At 36.6% G+C, this 12,118-nt stretch overlaps 1 protein-coding gene across 1 annotated transcript in view; it reads right to left on the minus strand.

Annotated features, from left to right (window-relative positions):
* Positions 1 to 7,341: 7,341 nt before the first annotated feature.
* The window catches only part of NEK10 (NIMA related kinase 10), a 76,413-nt gene continuing 71,636 nt past the window's right edge, over positions 7,342 to 12,118 (minus strand). The window contains 4 exon segments of the mRNA XM_053972031.1: positions 7,342 to 7,407; positions 7,492 to 7,544; positions 8,946 to 9,044; positions 11,213 to 11,342. Coding sequence (XP_053828006.1) covers positions 7,342 to 7,407; positions 7,492 to 7,544; positions 8,946 to 9,044; positions 11,213 to 11,342 — 348 coding nt within the window.

The following is a 12,118-nucleotide window of genomic DNA, read 5'->3' on the forward strand; positions in this document are numbered from 1 at the left end:
TTAAAGCTAGGATCAATTGCTACCCCAGTTTTCATGTTGCTTTTAATTTCTGTAGGATCTGTGACTTAGGAAAGATAGGTCAATACTGCCTCTTAGTGGAAGGACAGCTGACTCAAAAGGTGAAGTGAATTCTGGACTGGAAACTTAGAGTACCACACAGACCCTCAGCTGGCAGCCATCAGAACTGCAGGGGGGTAAATTAAAGACTGTTGCAGCCATGAATGCTTAGTAGTGATGATGATAGTAATAATAGTAAAATAAAAATAAAAATAAAAATAAAAATAAAAATAAAAATAAAAATAAAAATAAAAATAAAAATAGTAAAAAGTACTTCTGTGCTTTGGCAAACTTTTTTATCTTCTTGGGGAGAAGTACAATTCAGCAAAATGCTGGTATGGCTTGCTGGCCAAAACAATCTTTTGTATGTGTGAGAACTAGGAACCTACACGGACAACATTTGGAAGAAGAAAACAATTAACAGATACCTGGCAACATTAGTGGAAATTATTCCAGGCAAGAATAAAAAGGAGCAGAATATCTTAAATCACCTAAATCACCAAATCAAAAGACCTGCTTTAGATTCCAGGAGTATTGGAGCTGTGTACTGTCATCTATTGCCTAGTTCAGTATGTTCTAGAACATTAAAAAAACTTTTAACTAAACAAAGTACAAATGTGACTCTGCTAGCCATCTAACAGAATTAAAAGGTACATTATGTTGAAGAATACTTAATTAACATGGTAAAAATTTGCAGGCAGCAAAAGCTCCAGTAATGCATTTCTATTTTCAAATTATGGACTATAGACCAAATACAAATGAGGGCTGCCTCAAACAGGCACAGTTCAGAATTTGCTGTCATTCCTGAGCTATATAATCCTTCTGGGGATAATACCTTGAGATATTCTTTGAGTAGTTAAAAATGTATTGCTATCATTAGAGCCAGACTTGACAGTTTAGCTCTTTATGAAATAGCTCATTCTAACCACAAAATTAGTTGCTTCTCTATTTCTAAAATTTCAATACAATGGAATAAATTTCACTGAAGAAAGTTAAGAAATTATGTGACAACATATCAATATATGCATTGATCTTACTTGCACTGCAACCATTTTTCTTCCTAAAAAACAAATGTTGAAGCATTCCTCACAAACAGACATCGTCATTTGATCTTGTATGCTTTTGGCTGGGTAAGAGTTAAATTTCTTCACAGTAATTTGCATGCTGCTATGCTTTGGATTTGTGTTGGCAATGGTGTTGACAACATACCAGTGTTTTAGTTATTGCTGAACAACACTTACACAACACCAGGGTCACTTTTGCATCTCTCACCACCCCACCAGTGCTTAGGCTGGGAGTGCACAAGAAGCTGGAAGAGAAACAGCCAGGACAGCTGACACCAACTGACCAAAGGGATGTTCCATACCATGTGGCATCATGCTCTGCAATAAAAGCTGAAGGAAAGAAGAAGGAAAGGCAGGTGGTATATTTGGAGTTCTGGCACTTGTCTTCCCAAGTAATTGTGAGATGTGAGGGAGTCCTGCTTTCCTGGAAATGGCTAAACCTGCCTGCTCTTGGGAAGCAGAGAATGAATTCTTTCTTTTGCATTGCTTGCAGGTGCAGATTCTGCTTTACCTATTAAACTGTCTTTATCTCAAGCCAAGAGCTTTTGCACTTTTATTCTTCCAATTCTTTCACCTGTCCTACTGCAGGGGAGTGAACAAGTGGTTGTGTGGTACTGAGGCTGCCCATGGGAGTGAAACCACAACAGAGCTGCAGCACTCAGCTGAACATATCTCCTATCTCTGACCACTGCATTTTTTCTTATAACTGAGTTTCTCTTGGATTAGGTCTCTTCAAGCAATTTATTAAAAATAGATTTCCGCATGAATTTGGGAATTACACATGTACCTTAATATAAAAAAGCAGGGTGAAATTCTGAAACTGGTATTTACTGCCTTATTCATAAATAGTCTCACAAACAAGGAGCTTGCCTCTTGTGCAGTATAATATTAAATCAGCGGGTGGAAAAGAAAAAGAGTGGCACAATGGATGTGAGCGGAATAATTTGGAAACATTACAGGGTCTTTTTATGCATGTTTACCAAATTTCTGTATAAATAAGTAATACAATTGGAGTGCTGAGTAATTTCAGGAGATTAGTGATAAATGGGCACAAGTTGATTATTCAAGATAAAGCTGAGGGTCATTATCCTCAGCTGGTCATTAATCCCCATGAAATGACTGGTATTGAGATAGTAATTACTACTATAATGAAAATAGGGTAAAAAAAGCAGCATGACATTATTCTTATGAAGCTGTCGGTTTCTAAAGAATTCATGTTTCTCTCATCACCCAATCAAGCTGCTTGAATTATTTTTAACTCTTCATACAGTTCATTTGTCCTACTACAATTTTCATGTCATCATCTCACTTAAGGTTTGGTTTCCCATCTTATCTTCTTGGAATTTTAGAAGGGCACAGCAAGGGGCAACAATGATGGGAGAGAAAGACAATGCATATAAATTCCCCCAAACCAGAAAATAAATACAACATATTTTCAGAATTTTTTCTATAAAGCATGTTCCACAGTAAGGTAGAAGATTGCATTATTACATTATCTAGCTAATTATTCTGCATTTAACCATGCTTTTAGCCATAGCACACATCCCAGTTCCTTGTTCTAAACCAAGATTTACCTTGTAGCCTTACAATACATGTAATGGATAATGTCAATGTAAACTTGGTCAGAATACGTGAGGAAATTTGGCCCTAAGATGAAAAACATCTTTAAATATTTGCAATATCTCAAATCAAGTTTGTGGTATTTTGATGTGCCTTCTAAGGGCTTCTGAGCCCTTGAAGTTCTTTTCCTTCTCATTTCTACTAGACAAGCTAGAACCATATTATGAGCTGAAGGGAAGGCAATTTGTTTCCTAGCACCGTGTTTCCACTGGGAAAGACCCACACATGCTCCATGATTACAACTTAGAAAATCTAAAACCCAGTCTAAACTAAAAGCTTTTAATGTAACATAGGTAACTTTAAAAATAGTATTGCCCTATATGTTGCTAAAGCAAGTAAGTTACAGATATTCATTACTCTAAGTACTTTTTTCTAAAGCTCCTCTCTGAACATTTTTCTAAAAAGGGGATTGCAGGAAAGTTGCAGGATGGATTGAGGTTCTGCTGGAAAATTTGCAGTTGCTTCTGAAATGTCTCACTGTATGTAAAAGAGGAAGTAGAGCCAGGCTCAAATCAGCTTTATGCAAGAATGGCTGATGGGATGTTGCTGTGAGGGCTGCAAACCAATTACTTTGTGATGGACTAAAACCAGGTAATGGTGGACACTGATAAGTGACTTGCAGTGCAGCTCAGGAAACAGATTTGTTCTTCTAGCTTGCTCATGTTGTTTGGAGAGTTTGAGGTGAAACCTAATGATTCTGTCTGCTAACCAAATGAATCATTCAATACTGGACAGCTATTGAAACTGGACTCTGGCTATTTGGACAGAGTACGAGCAGCAAAAAATAAAAATTGCTTGAATTCTGAAGGCTCTGCACTGAGCAGAACACACTTAAGAAAACATGGCAAATTCTCTGGAAATATAGACCTGTTTTTGACAGCCAAGGCTAAAGTCTGGTCTGTCAGTTTTCTGGAGGAAAGAATGTAAGTTATTTGGGAATAGAACCTTGTCTGGGAAACAACGTAATAACAACAGGGGAACCAATCATAATTATGCATCATAGCAAATAATAGTATTCAAACCGGATTTGCATGGACAGGTTTTGGTAGTGGAGGGCTACAGGAGTGGCTTCTGTGAGAAGCTCACAGCTTCTGTCAGAAGCTTCCCCCATGTCTGACAGAGCAAATGCCTGTTGGTTCCAGGACTGTGGCTGGCCAAGGCTGAGCCAATCAGAGATGGTGATAATGCCCCCGTGATAACAGATTTAAAAGGAAAAAAAGCTATTCAGATTTACTTGTGCTCAGAGAAGAGAATAGTGAGAGGAATATGTGAGAACACAACTCCGCAGACACCAAGGTCAGTGGAGGAGGTTAGGAGGTGTTCCAGGCACCAGAGCTGAGATTCCCCTAAAGCCCATGGTGCAGCCCATGGAGAGGCAGCTGTGCCCCTGCAGCCCATGGAGTCCATGGGAGTGCAGAGATCCCCCTGCAGCCCATGGGGGACACCCACATTGGAGAGGTGAATGCCTGAGAGGAGGCTGTGACAGTGCCTGAGAGGAGGCTGTGACCCTGTGAGAGGCCAATGCTGTAACAGGCTCCTGGCAGGGATCTGAAGACCCATGGAGAGAGGAGCCCACATTGAAGCAGGTTTCCTGGAAGGATTTGTGATCCAATGGGGGACCCACACTGCAGTAGGCTACTCTTGAAGCACTGCATCCCATGGAAAAATGACCCATGTTGGGGCAGTTTGTGAAGAACTGCATCCCATGGGAAGCACTCAGGCTGTAGAAATTTGTAGAGAACTGTCTCATGTGAGAGCAATCCCATTGTGAAGCAGGGGAAGGACTCCTCTCCCTGAACAGTGGCAGGAACAACCTGTGATGAACTGACTATAACCCCCATTCCCTGACTCTCTGCACCACTTTGGGGGAGTAGGTAAAGCCAGGAAGGAGAGAGGGGAGTGGGGGAGGTATTTTTAAGATTTGTTTTGCATCTCATTACCCTGTTCTGATTCTGATCTGTAATAAATTCAGCTAATATCCCCAAGTCGAGTCTGTTCTGCTTGTGACAGGAATTGGTGAGTGATGTGTCTCCCTGTCCTTATCTCAATTCATGAACCTTCTGTTATATTTTCTCTCCCCTGCCCAGTTGTGATGAGGAGTGACAGAGCAGCTGTGGTGGGTATCTGGCATCCAGCCATAGTCAATCCACCACAAAAAGCATAGTGAAAAAACAAGTGGCTGGTGGCAGACCAACATTAGGGTTGCAGAATGACTGTCTTGTATCTGCCAGCTAAAGCCAGGACATGCTGTAGTGACACACATGCAGTGGAGTCAGGCAAAATCTGCAATAGCAGTTATATGCACGCCACTAACAAATCTAAGCCATTAAAAAAAGCCCAAAAAAATCTAGACAACATACATCTTAGCTTCTAAGGAGATTCACACCTGTGAGAAATTTCACTCCATTCCTCCAAAATTCACTCCATAATCAATTTTGCGTTTGCTACACATCCCACAAAGAAAACGCAGATCAGCACTGATTGTGGATAACATACTCCAAGTGCTGCTAAAGAAATTGCATGACTCAGGGAAAACAAAGTGCGCTTTCCAATTTTCTTGTGTTTCTGTGAAAATCAAAGACGTAGTACATCAACCAATGTGATTAAGGATGAATATCCCTGGCCTTCTCCAGAGCTTACATACGTGTTGAAATGTACTGCTCGCTCTTTCACCCATTTCCTTCTACAGGATCGAGAATTCCTTATACTGCACTGTCATCCCATGTAGCTATGAAGGATAATTTTTTATGCCTCCCTTAAAATAACATTTTTAAAGATTTAGAATCTTAAGTTAGTTTTCTGCAGAACAGCTACTTTTTAAGGAATTTAGCAGAGCAGAAAAAAAAAGTTCTGGATAAATCAGGAAAAAAAGACAGTTAATTATTTCACTGCTGTTAGTCCCATGCACATTTCTGTGGCACTCGTATGTTGAAAGTATCAGCATATATGCCTGCAATCTTGAAGTATGCTCTACATTTCAGCAATTACATTTACAGTAATAGGACACAAGGGAATGAAAGGAAGTTGTGCTAAGGGAAGTTCAGATTGGCCATGAAGAAAAGGTACTTCACTGGAACTGTCTCCCCAGGCAAGCAGCACCAAAAAGTTCAAAAAGTCTCAGTTCAAGGAGTATCTGGATGAAGGTCTTGGTTATATGGCTTAGTGTTAGGAAGTCCTGTGAGGAGCAGGGAGCTGGACTCAATCCTTACATATCCTTTCAAAATGAGATACACTATGATTCTGATTTCCTTTAATAGATACCTTATCTGTCTAGTAGTTCTTGTAAAACAAAACTTGTAAAAAAAAAAGTCCATATTCAGCATATTCACCTCCTTCATTACAGTTAATTAAAGTAAGACACTTCTTACTAGTCTGTGAGATAAATGCCTATATATATACATATATGTGTATATATATATATTTGTATATTTATAATAGGACTTGTCAGACCTTGATGTCTTTTTCTTTCTTTTTTTTTTTTTCCTAAGTTGTGCGATGCTTTTTCTACAGCATCAAATTCTGGGAGATTGTTATGAGGGCAAAAATTTTAAAACACTTGAAAACATTCATAAAGAAGTTTGTTAGACCTCATGGATGAAGAAGTAATCTGTAAACATAATTCAAGCACACCCTGAAAGTTTAAAGATTGAATTGTTATTTTATTTTGGGAGTGTTGAATCATGATTTTCAATACTTTGGCAGCTGCAAGACACTTGCAAGCTGAAATACCAGTTTAATGAGTAGCCTATAGAAATATTCAGACTACCATCAAAAATTTTTCGAGCTTGATTCATATCAAAAACCTTGCAGAGACAAGAAATAGCTGAAAAATACTGCTGAGGCACCAGGAACCATTCTTAAAATCTCTTAATACTTATAATAGGGAGGGCAAGGGGTTGGGAGGCTTTATGTTTGTTTATTTGTTTTTTATAGAAAACCTAAAATAACTGCAGTCTCACAGACTTTAAAATGGTGATTAATGTAAAGATAAGAATAGACTTAATTGAAGCAGTTAATGTTTCTTTTGCATTAAAGAATATTTGAGATGATAAATAATAGGATGTCAGATGAAAAACATGAGAAATTATATAGTTAATATATTTTCTTTCTTGTGTCAAAATTTTCCTGCAGGAAAAGATATACCATCTTGAGGGCAAAGCATTTGCCTAGTTTCAAAGACCACCACATTTGTTTTCATCCTCTGCACTTTTGTGCTAATAAACACTTATATACTGGCTTTTGTGCTGTACTCAAATATTTTGCTAAAGATATCAGCTTTGTCCTTTAAACCCTGTAATGGCAGAGTGTTAAAATAAAATATTCTTCTATGTAATTAACCTTTTGTTCAGATGTGAGTTTATGTGGGAAAAAATGTGAGGAAATTGCTGCCACACTTGTACGACTCTTTCATCTGATGTGGCCAAAAAAAGCTGCTTAGATTAGCTAATATGTCCCACATACATTTCTTCCAGTCCATGCATCCATGTATTATAATAAACCACATACTGCACCAAGTTTAAAGTGAATTGCAGTCACATAAACAGGAAGATGATAAATTTGGGTTTAGCACATCATAATTAACCTTATCTTTTTAAACTGACTAGACTGACCTGTAAGAAGAGAAACTATAATAACCACTTTCCTCTAGAACCTCTTCAATTAGAGTCTACAACACAAAAGAACTTAATTTCAGTGAATTATGTTCATTAAGAGTAATAAATGAATACATATAGGTAAATATACAGCTTACCTGCAGCTGTTCATATGTCATCCCTTCTGCCATGCCAGAAGCGCCAAAAATGCCTTAAAGTAAAAGGCAAGTAAATGTTGTATTACTGAATTTGCAATCTATGCTCCCTTATCAGTTTCTTAGCAATTCCACTGCAAACATAATGACAAGACAGAAGCTTCATGATCAGTAACTCCCACTGAGCACCACGACCCCCTGAAAAGGTGGGGTCATTTTATGGCATGATATGAACGTTTGGCACACACACATTATGGAAGTATTCTAACCAATGAAAAATAATTTAAAGACTTAATGTAACAGAACTAAGAAATGCAACTTTCTTATTTTTCCCACTTACATAGGAAATTTATAGTGGAAAGGGCACACAGCCATCAGCAATTTGTGAGGACAAAAGTATTGTCTGCAGGTTAAGAGATTCAAAAATTACAGATAATGAGCATCTCAACAAATTGCACTATCGTCTCCAGGAGCAAAATAATGCTCATATTTAAAGTGATTGTTAGAGACTCATTTCCTACTCCAATGTCACCCTTGACACCTAGTATTAGTTCTGGTTTTTACAATAAGCTGTGGAACAGATATGCTATTTTCAACACAAAGGCCATCAAAATTGAAGTTTCTCACTCTTCTTCCTGGTGCCACAGATTTCAATGTTACTGTATTCTCTAGTCCATGGATTGCAACATAGTTTTTTCTGTATTTAGAAAAATATAAATGGTACAATTATCAAAATACAGGCTGCACGTTTCCCTTACGTCCATTGCACAATAAAACACATGATGAAAAAAGTCTCTGAACCAGGAATTGTAGTTCCCCACCCTGGGTGACACCACAGCTGGCAGGTTTGATTTTACATGGTGTTTATGATTTGCCTGAGTATCACTAGTACAAAGTAGAATTGACATATATATTGATATATTTTCTAAAGTATATATAAATATATGTATGTGTTCCCTCCTCAAGTTCATATGGTTTGATCTAGCTATGTAATTAAATTAACCCATTACAACTATTTCAAACATGACAAAAGAACGACAAAAGAACAACATAAGGGTTTAAATAGACTTGATTTAAAAACCATACACAAGGACAGACAAATCCTTACTATGACATTTTCAGTTACAAACATTTCTATTAATTTTCATGGATGAATCATAAATTATTTGCATCTGTGATATTTCTTTATAATTTCAAAGTGTACTCTCTTCAATCAGTAGAAAGTTCCAGCAGTGCTAAACTGTGTATCTTACTAGGAATTAAACAAAACAAAACCCAACCAACCAAGAACTCCAAACCAAAAACAAACAAACAACCCCCCCAGAAAATCAGTATGGTCAACATAACTTTATTGTCTTTAATGACTGATCTTAGAGTAGCAATTCCTTCTGCTTTGATACCATACACTTTATTAGAAAAATATATGCCACTACAGAAGTTTATGATGCTTTGTTTACCTTTTCTATCAGCTGGAAGCAACATATTTCCACCTGAAGAAAGATGTATCCCATGCCCATCTGATGTGAAGATACTGGGTTCAATCAATTCAGCAACATCTAGGGAAAAAAAAAAGAGACCAAAAAAATAAAGACACCCGAAAAGTACATCCTTCCTATTTGCCAAAACTTCAGACTTCTAGGAGGCAGTTTATACTTTCTTATATTTCCCAGTGCAATCAGAAGTCAAAAGAAATTTCAGTACTTTTTAGATTAATGGAAAAGTGGTGAACACGATTATGAACATCCTACCTTTTTCTCTCCAGAAACACTGAATATTGCAAGCTGCACTTAGTATAAAGCACTACATTTTTCAGAGTATCTGAAAAAAATGTCACAAACTACACATTTGTGTGAAGATAAACAGGAAAGTATATTCTCTTGAACCTATGAGAGAAGCAGCTGATGACTCTGTTTTTAAAACTGTGGCTTCAAGAGAAATTGTTAGCTGATATTCAAATGGTATAATTCCCATTAGAGGAATTCCAGCACTTTTGAAATCTGAAAGTCAGTTCAGCTACTTGATTATATGAGCAATGATACTGACATCAAACTTAAAAGCATCTAGTTTTAAAAATATCCACAGGTAACAACTCTAACAGAACCACCTTCGTGTACAGGAGAGAATTCTGTTATGCATTTCTGCAGCATGATAACACTTTTACAGTTACAGAAATAGAAGAATCTCTGTGCTGGAAGACCTTTACCCCACCACTGATCAGTGGAGGAATCTTTTTGTCTGTAATTCTTATTAGGTACTCTAACTTGGTGTAGTTAAAACTCCATTATTTTAAAATTTTATTTCCAGAAATTGCACAACCTCATAAGAACATTTGCTGTAAGAGTTCAACATAATTCTTTTCTCTCATCACCTCCAAATGATATCTAAATTATATTTCCTTCAAGGTAGAATGCCCAGAATTGCATTCAACATTTCAAGCATTTTCAATTCACTACCATTTACTTTTTAAATAGAGTATTTTTCCTTTTTCTACAGGTTTAAATCCAATAGTTTTGAAGCTAACAATTTTACAGTTGATAAAATTTACAAATAATTTCCTTTATTTCTGAACACTGGAAAATTAGGTTAATTTTATAATAAACACTTCCATTTTCTTACCATATTTTTGGGCATTCGTTTCTGAAAACATCAACTCAAAACACAATGAGCAGGTATTTCTTAGATTTAATGTTACGGCTGAAATACAGGAATTGTTAAATGTAAATCCCAACTTGATTTACAGGACAGCATGAAACTGATAGCTCAGAAAGAAGCATCCTGGTGCATCTTTAGAAGCATCCTTAGAAGCATCTAATGTACTACCAATGTGCCACCTTCCAGGAAGTTTTCAGCACCTCAGGTTAATAATTAAAAAAAAAAAAAAAAAAAAAAATTACTTAGAAGATTCCATAATTACGTCATAATCAAAATAATTTACAGAGGGAGAATTATGTGAATGATAATAAGTCACCTTACCCATCAAATTTTAGGTACAATAATAAATCTTATAACTACTTCATTATCATCAATTCATAAATGAAGTCTCTTAGATTCAGTCTCCCACAGATGCCAAGGAAGTAAAGTTCAAACCCTTTGCTGATTGCAGTCTTCTCAGGAGATTCTGAAGGAACATTTAGAAATTCTGATACTAGTCATTAGATCTTTCTCTGTTGGAAAGCATCCAGCATGTCACTGGAAAACATACAAGAATGTTTCTTCAGTCAGGACATTCTTACAAATCTGCAGTACTTTTAAACTGATGACACTACAATGTTGCCGACACACTGTGCAACAACAGAACAAGGTATGTTATATTCAAGGTACTCTGGGACACTGCTCTCTTAGGATTAATGGTTTAAGTAGAAATACTGCTCGCTCCAAAATATGAAAAATATTAAGGAACTATCAACATATCAAGCAGAGCTTGCATAAATTAAGAGCTTATATAATCTCCCTTCCTCTTGTCTTTTTGAGCTCTGATGAGATGAAATCTGGTTTTGTGTCTTAGGAGCTAGCAGGTCCTTTCCATTTACAGAAAGAGTACTAATGACAAGATACAAACTTGAAACCAACCTGCAAAAACTTCTTACTTAAGGAGACTCCATACTTGCCAAATATAGGATAGCTGGAGAATATTCTAAAGATTTCCTTTTGAAAATGGACTCTTACACTTATATTTTTGTGATACAAATATCAACAGCATGATTGAATGGAAAGAGAGACAAACTTGACCACAAGTAGTAAATGGTGTTTTTGATTTCCAATTTCAGTTTACAAAGATTGTTCTGCTGACTGAAGAGGGACTTGAATCTCTCACTGATTCTCCTTTTCAAGTTGCATTGCAAAGCTGGAGGAAGCTACATGAAACAAAGAAATACACTTTCCCCATTCAATTACACTTGCCATAAAAATGACCCATTCAGAAGTGCCATTACTGAGAAATGTAGCTATCCTGCAAAAGGAAACATGGATATCCAATGACATGGTGATAAATAACAGTATAAGACTTGATTTAATGGCATATTATAATAAAGCTCCTTTTTTTTTTTCCCCATTCTGTTATGTTTAGCTTACCATATAACTCAGCTCCTCTAGTCTTGAAGGTAAAAATCATTATTAGCCTAACACTGGTAATACCAGATTTGCCTCCCTGATCAAAATGATAGTATTTGGGACATTTTTTCTACAGATGAAGCACACAGAACATTACACTAGATTTCACGTTGGCTATTATGAATCGCTCCATCTGAAATTAATGAAGAAGCTTAGACCTTCATTGAATGTGCATAGAATGGCTTCAATGACCTCTTTAAGGTCCTTATGGGTCTTAATACAATTCAGAGAACCCCTTTTGCTCTAAGCTTCCTGAGAGAGGTAATTTACCTTTCACTTGTTTAGAAAGCATAACTGATTTTATATACTTTTTCTTCTTGTATCCTTTTGGTTGAAAAAGAACACATCCTTCATCTATATTTAGAAAAAACAAAACCCAAACAAAAATCCCACAAATAATGTACTTAAAGTCTTCAATAAACACTTTAAAATAAATTTTCCTTTACAATAATTTTTATGTTCCAACAGCAAATGTACAGTTTCAGCTGTTGGTAACTGCAATGACATCAACCCAGTCTGA

This window comes from Vidua macroura, chromosome 1, assembly GCF_024509145.1.
Source record: "Vidua macroura isolate BioBank_ID:100142 chromosome 1, ASM2450914v1, whole genome shotgun sequence".
NCBI classification, from domain to species: Eukaryota; Metazoa; Chordata; class Aves; order Passeriformes; family Viduidae; genus Vidua; species Vidua macroura.